General features: G+C 42.3%; 1 protein-coding gene across 1 annotated transcript; it reads left to right on the top strand.

Annotated features, from left to right (window-relative positions):
• The first annotated feature begins 8,054 nt into the window (after positions 1-8,054).
• LOC124529823 lies at positions 8,055-9,944 on the top strand. Its single transcript, XM_047103743.1, has one exon. The coding sequence runs from the start codon at positions 8,055-8,057 to the stop codon at positions 9,942-9,944; it is 1,890 nt and encodes a 629-aa protein (XP_046959699.1).
• The last annotated feature ends 6,969 nt before the right edge of the window (positions 9,945-16,913 follow it).

Raw genomic sequence — 16,913 nt, 5'->3', positions numbered from 1 at the left:
TTTAAAATACAACCATTGAAAGTTTGATCAAACAAACGCTAAACTAATAAATTAAATTAATTGAACCGGATATTTAAACTCTGTGGTTCATTGTATTTAATCTCGTATCAAAGAGGATTGTTATTTTTTAAAGCCTTACTGTTTAATTTCAAGACACTTTTCTTTATTTCTGAAGTATTGTTTCCATTTTCATAAATTGGTTATGTATATTTATTTATAATAAAAACTAGTAATTAAGAATATTAATCATGCTCTCAGAAAATATACAATAGTTAAAAATCATGATAAATGACCCAAGCTGAGCCAGTATGTCGATTGGTTCGTAAATGAATCTCGATCAAACAAAAATGACTGATCACCGTTTGAAAACCATCTCAATAAATAACACCTTTCTTGCCTGGAATAATATGTATATTAAATGTATTGATCTGTGTTGTAAAAGATAGAAATATATATGAAATAGACAGCATATCAACTAACTGGAAAAGTACTGTGCGCATAAATAATTAACAAACGTTTACTTACAAGAATATAGCTATGGATTCACTAACATTACCATACTTCCCTAGGGTTGCCAGAACAAAAAACAAAACCCAAACTATTCACAGAAGAACAAAAAGATGTTGCTCTGGTATAAAGTTAGTAGGCAAGTAAAGAATTCCGTGAGAAAATTGATGTAACTGAAACAGAGCTAGGTATCAAGATGATAGATGTACCGAGAAATTAATAAACTGGTCTTGGTTACATAAGAGACAAAAGCAGGCCATACTTCATATGAGAAAATGAAATAGTGAAGCTGACAGGTCAAAGCTTGCAAATCGTAGCTAGAAATAAATAATGGTATTCTCTGGACAAGGCATGTATCAGTAAGGGATCCGTATACCATAGCTAACCTCATAGTATATAGGTGCCAACCAAATATAATGATTATTTTGTTTTTTTCTTAATATTACATAAATGATAAAAATATTATTATTAATAATAATATAAGAATACTTATATCCAATGCCAGAGAGCTAGTAATAATATTACAAAATACGACACAAATTTAACATAAAATTCTACTGCAATACAGATATACACTTGGTCTAGACCCGTAAATGTCAACTAAAATGAACGTATGTAGAAACAAAAATAAATAAAAAAAACAATTACCGATTGAATAAAAATAGATAAATTTAATAACAAAAATAAATAAGGTTTTACGCATATAGATACTTATTATCTAATAATATATGCGTTTGAATAAAACTAAATACATAGACGTAAATATATTCCTTATACAAAGTACTGAAATACTAAATATATTCACACTAAAATCGCATACTGTGTGTGCTGACCGCACGCCTGCTCTTCATTACATTAGCATTTTCGCTGACTACGTCCAAACCTCAATACGCTATAGTTTTGTTTATACCAAAAAGCCCGGGCCAAAAGTTAAACAAGAATTTTTAACTCGAAATATTAACATTAGGATAGGAAATAAAAATTAATTACATTGAGAACATAGATAAATACCTACATATAAAAAATAGAATGAGTTATTGCGGCCAAAGATGAATAGAGCTTCAATCGAGCTCTCTTGGGTAGGTTATGCTTTCGTGACTTTTTATAACAACAGCAATATTTAGTATCTTTGAGATCCGGCTTAAAGGTTGAGTCATTGTAACTACAGACACAAGGGTAAGGGATAACAATGTTTGTTTAGTGGTAGTAAGTGTGCACCATTGTTTCAATCTTCTGTCGACATAATTCTGTTTATAGCTATTGTAAGAACTAGCGCGCACTGGTAACTTTTGTCACGGTGACTTTTTCGTCACTCTTGTAACTGGACTCGACAGTCCATGAATATGTTTGGAGGTGCGCGCACATTACAACGTTACATTTGTGTCTGTATCTGTACATATTCACGGACTCGACAAGAGTGACAAAACAGTCACCGTGACAAAAGTTACCAGTGCGCGCTAGTTCTAAGATTGACACTATGGAAAACGTTGGTAGTGATGTGTTAAATTTATGATTTACTAGATGGGTTGATTATTACCATATATTAGGCATAAATGTAGCCTATGTCCTTTCTTGGAATTCAAGTTCGCTTCACACCAAATTTGATCCAATTCGGTTCATTTCTTTGGTCGTGAAAAAGCTACAGACAGACAATAATACAGAGTTACTTTCACATTTATAATATTAGTATAGATAGGATGACCAACGCGCAATCATACAATGTTTTAAATTAAACCAAAAGTTTTAAGTGTTTTTTTTTTTTCAAAATTATAAAAATAACATTCTTATTAATAGTAAAACGAAAAAGCAACAAAAACAGACAAAAGAGATATTAGAGAAAACAGCAAAAATGTAGTGTTCACCAGAGAGTCTATATAAGGTTTATAAAGACCTATACTTACTTTCTACATTATATTTTGCGTAACATCTGTTTATATAACATATTTGCTGTATATGTGAAAGTGTCGTGCAACTTAAATTATTATGCCTCATTGACCCTTCTTCCCGATATACAACACACTGACCCTACTTTTAGTAATTTAGTAGCCATTCACGCGAGTGCTGGTATTGTTCCTTCTAAAAATGTCACAAAACCAGTTACGATAGATTAATAACAGTAATCTTACAACTTAGCGATACTAAAGGGATATTACAAAAAAATCGATTTTATCGATATTTTAACCATTTAAAATGTGACTTAACGAAATAAAATTAAAGTAAAGTAACAGCCTGAAAATTTCCACTGCTGGGATAAAGCCTTCTATTCTATTAAGGAGAGGGTTTGAAATATATTCAACCACGCTGTTCCAATGCGGGATGCACATGTGGCAGAATTTCGATGAAATTAGACACATGCAGGTTTGAATGAGATGAACTATAAACACAAATTAAGCACATAAATATAGTGGTGCTTGCCTGGGTTTGAACCCGCAATCATCGGTTAAGATGCACGCGTTCTAAGCACTGGGCCATCTCAGCTCTAACAAAATATATTCCTTCATTTTCAAATAATTTATTTCATATTAGTCATGGACGATAAATCACCTGACGAGAAATGATCACCATCATCATTCCATTTATCATCACTGGCTCACTCACCCATAAATTTGGATTACTGTAATACAATTAATCGTCTTTGGTTTGACTTAAATAATTTAATCGATGAATGTAACATACCTACGCGAAAGACTCACAAAAATGCCTACCATAGAGTAAATATTACTTTGGTAATATTAAATAATAATAGATTATTAAATCATAATCATAACATGGTATAAAACAAAGTCGCTCAACACTGTCTGTCCATATGTATGCTTAGATCTTTAAAATTACACAACGGACTTTGATGCGGTTTTCTCAATAGATAAATTGATTCAAGAGAAAGGTTTATAATATAAAATACATCCACTGTATACTATAGAAACCCTGATTAAGTGATGTCGTAAATAAACTTTTGCCGGCGGTTTTTTCCAATCGATACGACATGGGAACCTTCAAGAAAAGAGCGTACTCCTTTCTTAAAGGCCGGCAACGCACCTGCAAACCCCCTGGTGCTGCAGATATCCATGGACGGTCGTAGTCACTTTCCATCAGGTGAGCCAACTGCCCGTTTGCCACCTATGTCATATAAAAAAAAAGAAAAAAAAAAACAAATTCTGGAGTATATTTAGTAACAGCATTGAACCCGTGCTATAGTGTTTTAAGTTGAGAATTCTAAATAGTTTGATATAATACTGAGTCAAATTCTATAAGAAAGAGTTGTTCGCACAATGTGGTCTTGCCTCGGGGACGCGACCGTAACAAAGTAGTGGTAAAGTAACTTCGAAATAAATTAACTCGTGGCTTAAGCGTTTTACTTTATTTTTATTTAAGAAAGAGACAAATAAGTCTCCTTTTTCATGTTCTAATGGAATTAACCCAACTGCTTCTTCTGAAGTTAATTTGAGTAGCGATAATGGATGGATTCATCTTATGTCTTAAAGATAATAAATATGTACAACTATCACTTTTTAGATATAGTATAGAGAACATAGTCATCTATAATTAAAAAAAGGTGAAAGTTTCAAACTTTTTTTATGAAGAAACATATTAAATATTTATTTTTTATTTCATTACTTTATTGTTGTATTGAATTTTTGAATCATCAAAATTCAATGAAACAATATCAATTTACGAATGCGTAATAAGGCAGATTAGCTAAGGAGTCTCATACAAAATAATATTTGTTACATTACCCTCCTTTTCCTCGGAATTAATAATGTAAATAAGTAGGTCCTACATCTGTTTGTTTATATAGTTGTATTTGGTTGCTATTCGATTAAAAGTACTATTTTTTATGGTATAGGTTGGCGGACGAGCATATGGGCCACCTGCTGGTAAGTGGTCACCATCACCCATAGACAATGACGCTGTAAGAAATATTAACTATTCTTTACATCGTGAATGTGCCACCAACTTGGGAACTTAGATGTTATGGTCCTTGTGCCTGTAGTTACACTGGCTCACTCACCCTTCAAACCGGAACACAACAAAACTGAGTACTGTTATTTGGCGGAAGAATAACTGATTAGTGGGTGGTACCTACGCAGACGGGCTTGCACAAAGTCCTACCACCAAGTAAACTATACTAATATTATAAATAAGAAAGGAAGTCTGTCTGTCTATCACTCTTTGACTACCAAACCAGTGAACCGAATTCGATGAAATTTTGTATGAAGCTAATTAGGACTGCAAGAAGGACATAGGCAGCTTTTTTGCCTAACACATAACACCCAATACTCTAAAGAGCAAGCGATGCCGCGTGACAACTAGTATAATATAATTGGCTAAATTAAAGATACGTCATTTTTTTCATTCAATATTTATAATCAAGCAATTTCTTATACCTTGAAAATTTCTACTCAAGATTATGTTAATGTAAAATAACATTGTACTTACGTGAATATTGTTCAAATAAGAAACGCAATGTTTAAACATGAAATGCGAGAACCCCAATCTTCCCTTTAAACCACCCCAAATACTTAACTACAGTGTCGAAGGCAATGTAGGGTAGATATACTATGTAAACAATCGCGCCTCTCGCTTCACTGCTTACCGCCTTCCATGTGATCTGAATATCACGTATGTACATTGTTATATACAATGATATACTGTATATTTTGATATGACAAAGTTATATTTTCATTTCTAAAGCCTAACATGTCTCCCAAAATTCACAATATACAATTACTTGAGACTAGCGACGATTGTAGCGACTTGGAAAGCATTGTTTAAAGTATTCAACAGCCAGGCATTGTAAATGATTTAGATCTCAGCGCTAGTAACTCCTCGGAGGTCATGACGCTCCGCCTGCATGTACTAAATAAATAATGAGACGTTGAATATTTCTACACATTTCGAGATCAACACCCAGTCACTACATTTAGAGAATGTTGTTACATTTTTAGAAAATGTTTCTCGATGAAAATATATAATTATCTTTAGCTGAAACATTTTGATCTTGCAGTTTTAGTAAAAACAAAAATTAATAACCTGTCTCATTGGAGGAATGAGGCCTACCATAGAGTTAGGAAAGGAACGAGCAAAGGAACCATGGATGGATTGTGTGAAAGACGTTATGGTTAGAAAGAAGAATAGTCGTGAAATAACGTCAGATAGAGAAGTATGGAAGAAGAAGACTAGCTTCGCCGACCCCAAATAAAATTTGGTTAAGAGCAGGAAAATTATGATAAGCCTGTGTTATTGCAAGTACTGATGATTTAATCTTCATAGCCATTCAATTAGATAGTATTATACCAATATATACACGGCATTTCTTAAATATATTCTTTGTTTATAAGCTATAAATGATATCTAACCTTAAATTGATCTAGACTTCAAGTTATCACTTTCATGACTTAGATTCTATCCAGGTAATATTTACTGATCCATCCATAATCCATCTCACCTAACCCAACCGTCAAATATGGGCGTGAAAAATGAATTTGAGTGGCCAGTTGGAATATAGTAACAGCCAGTATATTTCCCACAGGCTAGGAGCATATTCTACGACACTGCTCCGATGCGGGTTGGTGTATTCACTTGTGGCAGAATTTCGTTGAAATTAGACACATGAGGGTTTCCTCACGACGTTTTCCTGCATCGACGAACTCGAGATGAATTACAAACACAAATTAAGCACATAAAAATTCAGTGGTACTTGCCTGAAAACTGATTGCGAACAAATAGAACAGTTATTAACTCTTGCAGTCCAGGATTCTATGGGTGAAGATAACTTGAGGCCGGTTCCCAATACAATTATGCTTTTAAAGATTTTTTTTTTTTTTTGTTATAGATTGGCGGACGAGCTTATGAGCCACCTGATGTTAAGTGGTCACCATCACCCATAGATAATGACGCTGTAAGAAATTTTAACTATTCCTTACATCATCAATGTGCCACCGACCTTGGGAACTAAGATGTTATGTCCCTTGTGCCTGTAGTTACACTGGCTCACTCACCCTTCAAACCGGAACACAACAATACTGAGTACTGTTATTAGGCGGTAGAATAACTGATGAGTGGGTGGTACCTACCAAGACGGGCTTGCACAAAGTCCTACCACCAAGTGACAATAAATTTAATCATAAAATAATGAACATCCAGCGTAGTCGTGTTCCAATATACTTACATTATGATACCACTCATTCTTTAGGACGGATGATCGATTCCTGTGATTTAACGCTGTGACGCACTTTACGGCAAAACGCGCTCAGCCGGGAAATAAGGAATATAAACATATCTTAGCTCCTCACTTCACTTAACATTGATGATGTAATGTGGATGAAGGGAATTGGGTCTACATTAATAATGTTTTTTTCTATAGTATCACATGTTTTAAAATAAATACTTGATTGTATTATAAAAACTAGGTGTAAGAATAATTTGTCTTTGGTTTTAACAAAATAATAAGCTTGTGTTACGTAAGAAATTAAATTTCATGTTTCGATTCACTGCTAAATTTATCGAATTTACACAACAGATCTGTAGAATATTTTGACGCATAACATTTCAGTAGAATTCAAGTTATATTAAGTAATTTTATGAAATATTATTTTCAACATCATATAAGGAACATGACAATCAAACGTTTACATATAAAGTAAAGTAGTAAAGTAACGGCCTGTAAATTACCCACAGCTGGGCTAAGGCCTCTACTTTCATTAAGGAGAGGGTTTGGACCATTCCATCACGCTGTTGCAATGCGGATTGGTGGAATTTACATGTGGCAGAATTTCGATGAAATTAGACACATGCAAGTTTCCACACGATATTTTCCTTTACCGCCGAGTACGAGATGAATGATAAACACAAATTAAGCGCATATATATAGTGGTGCTTGCCTAGGTTCGAACCCGGAATCATCAATTATGATGCACGCGTTTTAACAACTGGGCCATCTCAGCTCTTACGTTTACGTATGTATATGTACATGCTTCTAATTATCATTTATTTCAATTGTATCCGTACGTTGTTGCCACCAGTTGCTAGTTACAAAAAAAAAAAAATCTCATAATATTAGAACTCATATTCTATTCGAACTGATCTAATATCAAATAGCTGCAACACTGAGGAGCTCGAAGCATTGCTAGTTTTATATAAATGAGTAGACTCTTTTCTAGAAGTTTCCAAATTCGTGTCGGCTCGAAAAAAAAACACCGTAAAGAGCGAGCCTTACAGAAGGCTTATACAGGCTATTTCAACGTTCGGACGTCTTAGACGGAGGTTGTGTTGAATATTGCTTGTTATTAAATATTATTGATTAAAATAATATTACGACTTGAGGAATTTAAACGACATCTGGCTTGAAAACTGGTTTTCGTTATCTCTGACGTCACATCTCGACTATTTGCTTTGTTTATCGGACACTTGTTTTGCTTACGGATTGGTTTTGTTGTTGTTAAGTGGTCTTTTTAGACCATATTTATTGTTACAGATTTATGCATTTATATTGATATAAATACATATATTGTTTGTTTCGTTGTTTTTTATGTTGTTTGTTCTTGGCGATGGAAGTCGATACTGAATTATCGTCCGATGCCCTAATTCGCCGAAAAAGGCCATATGAGGGCCTCGTTATTTTTAACTCCGATTCCGATACGGAGACGGAGATGAGGATGGCTGCAAAAAGCAAGCCTGCTACTCGCGGCAAAACTGTTAAAGGTCGTGGAAGTGGTCTTGCTCGGGCTAAGGCTGAGCTGAAGGCCAAGGCCAATGAGGCTAGAGAGGAGGCCTTCGAACGATCGCTTCGTAGTCGAGCGTTTCGAAAGGAACCTCCTCAGGCTGTCTTGGACTCCGAGGAATCTTCTTCCTCGGATGTCCACACCAAGGATCCCACAAAAATGGGCGCCGAGGAACTTCGCGCACAGGCTGGTCGAAGCGCAGCCCTCATTTTGGAGGTGGCACAAAAGTCCTCCAACTTAAAAGGAGGATTTGGCAAAAAGCTGAGGGAGTCGGCGGCTGCACTACAGGCCATTGTAGATGCCTTAGCGTCTCGGACGGAAGCCGAGGAGACTCGAAAGCTCCGCGCTGATAATGGACGCCTGCGCAAAGAGGTGGATAGCCTCAAGGCCGAGGTGAAGGCTCACCGTCGCGATTTTGCGGAGATGCGGTCCAAGGTCGCTGTGGTCAGTGAGGCATCCACCAGCTCTGCACAGGATGCTATGGCGGTGGAGAATATAAAAGCCTCAATCATATCGTCGATAGGCGTTATGATTAACGCCCGATTTGCCGAATTGGAGGAACGCCTTCCTCCGGCTAAAATACAGCGCCCACCATTAGCTGCTGATAAGAGGCGGGAATCAGCACAGCAAATTGCTGTGTCCCAAGCGCAGGCAGTCAATTCGGCTCCACCGCTGACTTCTGCACCCCTACCTAAGCGGGTTCCACCAGCTGCCCCACCGGCACCTGTTGCTGGCTGTTCAAGCGCCTCGCTCGAGTCGGAGACAATTCCGCCTCAGGTGGTCCAGGAAATTTCCTGGTCCACTGTAGTAAAAAAGGGGAAGAAGGGGAAACAGGCTCACTCTCCGGCTGGAACAAATGCCACGGTGGCGAACACGGTGCTTAAGACACCTCAAGCGGCCAAGCCTAAGCTGACTGCTCCTCGTACAGCTGCAGTAGTGGTTACGCTGCAGCCAGAAGCGGAGCAGAAAGGTGTCACATATGCTCAGGTCTTGGAGCGCGCTGAGCAAGGCATTAAGCTGCAAGAACTCGGCATCAATGGAGGTCTAAAAGTCCGACGCTCCGCGACGGGAGCCAGGGTGCTGGAGCTGCCGAGAGCACAGTCGAACCAGGCAGAAAAACTAGCCGATAAGCTCCGCACAGTGTTGGATGGGGTGGCCAGCGTCGTTCATCCCGTAAAAAAAGTGGACATTAAGGTGACGGGGCTAGATGACTCCGTCACCAAAGATAAGATTATCGCCGCAGTCGCCCGCGAGGGGCATTGCGCCATTGAAGAGCTAAGATGTGGAGAGATTGCGCGTGGGCCCGGTTACATGGGTATGGTCCGCGTGACATGTCCAATAGCTGCGGCGAAGAAACTGTCTGACGCCGGTCGTCTCTTGGTTGGGTGGAGCTCGGCCAGGGTATGCGTGCTAGAGCAGCGCCCTTTGCGCTGCTACAAGTGCATGGGCCTTGGCCATACAAGTATATTATGCCCATTCAATGCGGATCGAGGGAGCCTTTGCTTCCGGTGCGGCGTTGAAGGTCATAAATCGGCTGAATGCACCGGGAAGCTGCGCTGCGCGGTGTGCGCAGAAGCCGGAAAGCCCTCCGGGCACGTGATGGGGTCGAAAGAATGTAACCCCCCCATCACGAAAGGTAAGGTGGTCCTCGCTACCCATACCACCAACAACGTCGGACGGCGCCAGGCCGAGGAGGGAGCTGCAATGTCAACATGAGTACCGACTTCAGCTTCCTTCAGACTAATATCAACCACTGCGCCGGGGCTCAGGATCTACTGCTGCAGTCCATGGCGGAGTGGGGGATTGACCTGGCTGTGGCCTGCGAGCCCTATTACGTTCCTCCCTTAACTCATTGGGTAGGGGACGTGGACGGCACCGTGGCGGTCCTCGCGAGGAGTGGAACGGGGCCCCCCCTCTCACTCATCGAGAGGGGCTCGGGCTACGTAGTGGTGGGATGGGGGAAGTACGTCATCGTCGGTACGTACTTCTCCCCTAACCGCAGCCTGGCTGAGTTCGAGACATATCTCGGCTTTGTCAGAGCTGCGGTGGCCAGGCAGTCACCGAAACCGACACTGGTTCTCGGTGACTTAAATGCGAAGTCGCGTGCCTGGGGCAACCCCGCCACGAATCCGCGAGGGAGGGCCGTTCAAGTGTGGGCCCTGCTCTCCAACCTGTCCCTTCTCAACAGGGGGCAGGTTCACACCTGCGTTCGCCAACAGGGGGGTTCCGTGGTGGACGTATCGTTTGCCACCCCTGTGGTGGCTCGCATAGTGCGGAACTGGAGAGTAGAGGAGGAGACGGAGACTCTATCGGATCACCGCTACATCCGATTTGAGATCTCCACCTCTCGCAGGCCGGCGGAACCCCAGAGGGTGCCGACCACGCTGCCGAGATGGTCTCTCGGCCAGGTCGATCGAGAGCTGGTCAAGGAGGCCGCCATCGTGCAGCGGTGGGGTTCCACAGGAAGGAGGGAGGGCGCAAACGCAGAGGAACTGGCGGGCCGTATGCGCAGTTCACTCAAGAAGATCTGTGATGCGGCCATGCCTCGGACCCGGCGCAGAGTAAAGCGCCGGCACGTCTATTGGTGGTCGCCCGAAATCGCCGACCTTCGGGGGACGTGCTGTCGGGCGCGGAGGGCCTATGTCCGCTGTCGAAGGCGCAACGGCCTTGACACGGATCTGGAGGGACAGTTGCTAGACATTTATCGCCAGTTGAAAAAAGATCTACAGCTGGCGATAAGGAAGGCTAAAGAGAAAGCCAGGGAGGAGCTTCTGGCGGGTCTTAATCGAGACCCGTGGGGGCGTCCGTACCGCGGTGTGCGCGGGAAGTTCCGCACCCAAGGCGCCCCTCTCACCGAGACGCTGCCGCCGGAACTCCTTCTGCGCCTGGTCGGGGAACTGTTTCCCCACCCAGGCGAGCATGTCCCTCCACAGATGGCCCCCAGCTCCGTGACCGAAGACGCAGTGGCTTCACCATTGATCACGGAGCGGGAAATGGAGATGGCCCTCGGTCGCTTGAAGGCCAAGAAGACGGCGCCGGGTCCGGACGGGGTTCCTGGGCGTGTTCTATGCGACGCCCTGGAATACCTAGGTGCAAGGCTTCGGGAGCTGTTCGACGAGTGTCTGTGCAGTGGACAGTTTCCGAAGCCTTGGAAAGAAGGGAAGTTGGTCCTGTTGCCGAAGGAAGGTCGGCCGTTGGATTCCCCTTCGGCATACAGGCCAATCGTGCTGTTGAACGAGACTGGAAAACTCTTCGAGAAGATCCTCGCAGCCCGTCTCGTTCAGCACCTCGAGGAGGTCGGTCCGGGTCTCTCGCAGGCTCAGTACGGGTTCAGGGCAGGCCGGTCGACGGTCGACGCCCTGGACGCCCTGAAGACTCGGACCACGGAAGCGGTGGCCCAGGGGCAAGTCGTCTTGGCGGTTTCGCTCGACGTGGCTAACGCCTTCAACAGTCTCCCCTTTGAGACTATACGGGAGGCACTTCGATACCATGAGGTGCCGTCCTATCTCAGGAGGCTGTTGGAGGCGTACCTCCAGGACAGGGAGATCCTCTGGGCGGGGGTCGATGGGAGGCTCATCCGGCATCGAGTGAGCTGCGGCGTTCCACAGGGGTCGGTTCTCGGCCCAATTCTGTGGAATGTCGGTTTCGACTGGCTCCTGCGGGCTCCCGTCCTTCCCGGGATGGGGGTGTTGTGTTACGCTGACGACACCCTCGTCACGGCGATTGGGCGGGATTTCCGGGAGGCGGCTCGCCTCGCCGAAGTCGGAACGGCTCTCACCGTGGACCGCATGGAAATGCTGGGCTTGAGGGTCTCCATATCCAAAACGGAGGCCCTCCTCTTCCACGGTCCACGGAAAGGACCCCCACGAGGTGCGAGTATCACCGTCCACGGGACGGTGATCAAGGTGCAGGCCCAGATGAAGTATCTGGGCCTGATCCTGGACGGTCGATGGAGCTTCGGGCAGCATTTTAGCCATCTCGGCCCGAGGCTCATCAACGCCGCCGCCGCTCTTGGTCGCCTCCTTCCGAATGTGGGGGGGCCGGGGTCACTATGCCGGCGTCTCTATTCCGGCGTAGTGAGGTCGATGGCGCTGTACGGTGCCCCGATCTGGATAGATGCCCTCACCACTAAAAATCGGGCCCTGCTGCGCAAGCCGCAGAGGGTCATAGCGGTGAGAGGCATCAGAGGTTACCGTACGGTGTCGTGGACTGCGGCGACACTTCTCGCGGGCGATCCGCCCTGGGAGCTCCAGGCTGAGGTGCTGGCGGAAGTGTACCGGTTCCGGGTCGAGGCGAGGGACCGCGGCGAACGTCCAGGGTCGGCGGAGATCGGGCGGATCAGGGCTCTAGCCCAGCAAGCCCTGATCGTCCGATGGCAGGAAGATCTGGGGTCACCCACGGCGGGCCTAGCGACAGTGGAGGCGATCCGTCCCCACTTGAGTCGCTGGGTCGAGAGGAAGCACGGTACACTGTCGTACAGAATGACGCAGGTACTTACTGGACACGGATGCTTCGGTAAGTACCTGCACGGGATAGCGCGGCGGGAGGAGACACCCTCCTGCCACGAGTGTGGTGCGCCAGTGGATACGGCGTACCACACCCTGTACGAGTGTGCTGCGTGGGGGCCCCAGAGGCACACCCTTGCGGCAACTATGGGCGGAGACCTTTCGCTGCCGAGCATCATCAACGCCATGCTCGGTAGCGAGATGTGCTGGTCGGAGATGCGCTCCTTCTGCGAAAGTGTCATGTCGCAGAAGGAAGCCGCGGAGCGGGAGCGGGAAGAGAGTGCCGCCGCTGACTCGCTCCGCAGAAGACGACCGGGGAGGAGGAAAAGGCGCTACGCGCACCTTCTCCCACCGCCTCAATAGGCGCCGCAGGGACTAGGGGGGTCCCAGTACCCCGGGAATCACCCCTAGGTGTAAGAGGCCCGCATAGGTGGGCCGACCGTCAGGGCGTCACGGTAGCATGCGTAAGCGATCCCGTGGCGTCCATTGAAAGACGGAGAGGGTACCGCTGGTTTTTTAGTGGGTAAACCCGGCGTACTTGGGCGCACTCGGCGTCCAGGGCTCCGGGGAGTCCCACACACCCCCCCCACTTTCCATCACGTGGGGGAAGCGCGTAAAGCGTTTTTCCAGCGAGAAAAAAAAAAAAAAAAAAAAAGGCTTATACAGGCTGAAAATGACTCAAAATCGCACTGTTTCGAATTTCCATACATTGAGAACGTGTGCGTGGATTTATATTTCAGTTCTAGATGTGGAATATACCAATTATTATAATGCTTTCGAAATTCAAACTAAGTTATAATATTACAAGTTCATTCTTTTAGTTACATAATCTCCAAGTTTCCGCTGTCACGTGACCCTCTGAAGTAATTAAGTGAAAATTTATAACAGAAAAAAAAAATATGAAACTTTATTCCCCGCGGTTTTCCGCAGAAATTACGAACAACACATTACCGGCGAACAACAACTTGAAACAAAATTTACTCGCAACTTCGAAGCATTATACTTTCGTTTTTGTGATGGAAACGATTTTTCTTTTGCCTCCTGTTTACGTAGACGTGTTTGCGATTCGAATCGATCAAAAAGTTTAACGTTCGACTGTTTTGATTTAGAATTTAAATTGAAAATAATCACATTATTTATGTAAGATGAATTCTAATAATCCATTACCACGTTTTTTTCCATTACTTAGGTTCAGGGCATTTAAGCCCTCGTATGAAAAATATAATTTTAATGGTACGGGCTTATTAGACCCCATAACGTTTAAGTAATTAAAATTCGATGGGACGTGATCGAATTTTATTATTTTCATTCATTATAAGTGCGGTACGTTGTCAAGTCGATAGGCATTATAAGTTATCAACAGGCGTTATATAAATATATTTATCACTTTCCATCAATATATCAAATAGACGTTACGGTTTCCGCATGACAGGAAAATCTATGTGCTTTTTAGCCGCACCGCAAGAGATACATACGAGGTGTATTAGACCTCACTCCGATTTGAACAGGCAAACGAGCAGGAGGCACACCTGATGGAAAGCGATCACCACCGCCATTGGACATTTGCAACACCGCGGGGCTTGCAATTGCGTTGCCGGCCTTTAAAGATTGAGTACGGTCTTTTTTTGAAGGTTCCCAAGTCTTATCGGTTCAGAAAAACCGCTGGCGAAATCTGTTTTCTCAGAGTGGTTGTGCGACGTAAAAAATGGCTTAAAAATCTCGCTGCTGTGGATTTTCGGACATGAAGGTAGTGGGATTGGAACTTCGATTTTTGACGAAATGTCCGAAGGTAAAATTCAGCAGCAGAGATTAATCCGAACAATTCCTCGGAACATTCTCCGTGAAAAATTTGGTAGAAGATGCAGAGTGATCCAACATCTCTACGCAAAGCCAAGGGATCAAAAAAAAAATCACAAAACCAGACAAACACTAATTAATTTCCTGATGATTTTGCTTAATTATAATTTGTATTTATAAGTCAGGAAAAAAATATTGAGGAAACCAGTCTGTTTCTATTTTTGGTGACATTCTCAAAGATCGGTGACCTATCCTTTCTGTGACCTCTTATATTATGTATTTGTTTGTATATAATATTATTAAAACCTTATTTCAGGTGATCGTTTCAATTGAATTAATTATTCTTAAGCTCTATTAATTGACTCACTGTCTGTTATTTATTACATAATATGTATCACCAAATAGTGAAAGCAATTTCGGTCCATTTGGGTGTTAAACGACACCTCTTTTAAAGATCCTGATAACTCTTATTAGTCTTTCTGTGGCTGGGAAATAACCTGCTCAACGCGGAGCAATCTTTGTCGTATTCGACGTTCAAGGAAAAACATTGTGAGAAAACTCGTATACGTCAATTGTAATTCTGCCACACGTGAATAAATTCCAAACCTTTTCCTCAAGAGGAAAGGTGAACTTTTTAATAAATAATTTAAGCCTAGTGGATTCCGAGTTTTTTTGTTTGATAGTAAAATAAAATACGATGTTTCCGCCTTGCTCTAGATTTATTCATAAGCGATTATTTTATTGTAATATTTACAATTATATTAAAAATTAGCTGTGCCAGCTACGCGTTTAAATTTAACAAAAAAAAAATTGTAGTCTAAGTTACTCCTTATTATATCAGTTATCTGCCAGTAAAAGTCCCGTCAACATCGGTTCAGCCATTCCAGAGATTAGTTAGAACAAACAGACAGACAGACAAAAATTGTAAAAAAAAAATTGTTATATGTACCGTGCATACATAGGCATACATACATACATAGGCATTGAGTAAAAAAGGGCTATTTTAATATTACAAACAGATACTCCAATTTTATTATATGTACAGATATTGGTTAAAATTCAGTGCGTCGTGGTTTAAAAGCTGAGCGAGGTAAGAAGTTTTGACTCTTTAGGCTAATCGAGTTCCCACTCCTAGCACAAGCTTGAAGCTTATTTTGAGTCGAAATAGGATTATGAGTTAGTAAATAAATGTAAGAATATTAGATATTTATTCCTTATAATATGACAAGAAGACGATTATTATTTAAGAGAAAAGTGTTCACATTGTATAGTCAAAGTCAAAAACCTTTATTCAAAATGGAGGTGTTTACACTTTCTAGTTGAAAGTCGAAAATCTACCACCGGTTCGGAATATTATAATACCTCATACCCGAGAAGAACCGGCGAAAGAAACTCAGCGCGATTAATTTTTTTTGTTTATAATATTAATTTGCAATATAAAATAATAAACATATTTTTGTTATTTGAAACAGCCTGGAGGCGATCATCTCATTCCCAAGGCGTGCAGTCAACTAGAAAGTCATTAGTGTTGTTATATCCTTTAGATGTAATATCCTGTATAGAATAATATCTAAAAGTAAATAAAAGTAAAGTAACAGCCTGTAAATTTCCCACTGCGGAAGAAGAGGCCTTATCCCATAAGGCCTCTTCTTCCATTAAGGAGAGGGCTTGCAACATATTCCACCATGCTGTTCCAATGCGCGTTGGTGAAATACACATGTGGCAGAATTTCATTGAAATTAGACACATACAGGTTTCCTCACGATGTTTTCCTTCACCGCCGAGCACTTCACCATAATTCACCTATTATAAACACAAATTAAGCACATTTATATAGTGGTGCTTGCCAGGGTTTGAACCCGCAATCAATCGCATTAAGATGCACGCGTTCTAACCACTGGGCCATCTCAACTCAATGCGCCATCTCAACTCTGAATTATACATATGTAAACTACAAACGATATTTTAGTAGAATTTACAATTTGATTTATCGAAATTTGTTTTATACGGTTTTTAAAATCATCTGTAATACTTATTGTCACTATAACTAAATTCTAGAACGCCATTATCAACCAATACAGACAGGCAACGTAATAGCGATGTAATTTTCCTTTATTTGGTTAAATTAGACATTCAAACCCAATTTTCGACCAAGAGCCCCATTCTGGTCGCAATTTACGGCTAATTAGACTCTTAAGTACAGGGGCCGCTACCCGAGGTCCTCGAGGAAGTTGGAAAGAGCGTGTTAAGAAGTGAGACCGTTTAAAATTGGTGAAACAATGCTATTCTTTTTTTACACAACAGTATTTTTAGGAATATGTTTGCAACATTATTTATTCGCGTATTGCAGTCAATGAGGTAATCAAGTTTTTTTTTATGCTCT

The sequence above is a fragment of the Vanessa cardui genome, chromosome 5 (assembly GCF_905220365.1).
Source record: "Vanessa cardui chromosome 5, ilVanCard2.1, whole genome shotgun sequence".
Lineage (NCBI taxonomy): Eukaryota > Metazoa > Arthropoda > Insecta > Lepidoptera > Nymphalidae > Vanessa > Vanessa cardui.
The sequence above is the reverse complement of the archived record's forward strand: the minus strand, read 5'-3'. Positions and strand labels throughout refer to the sequence as shown.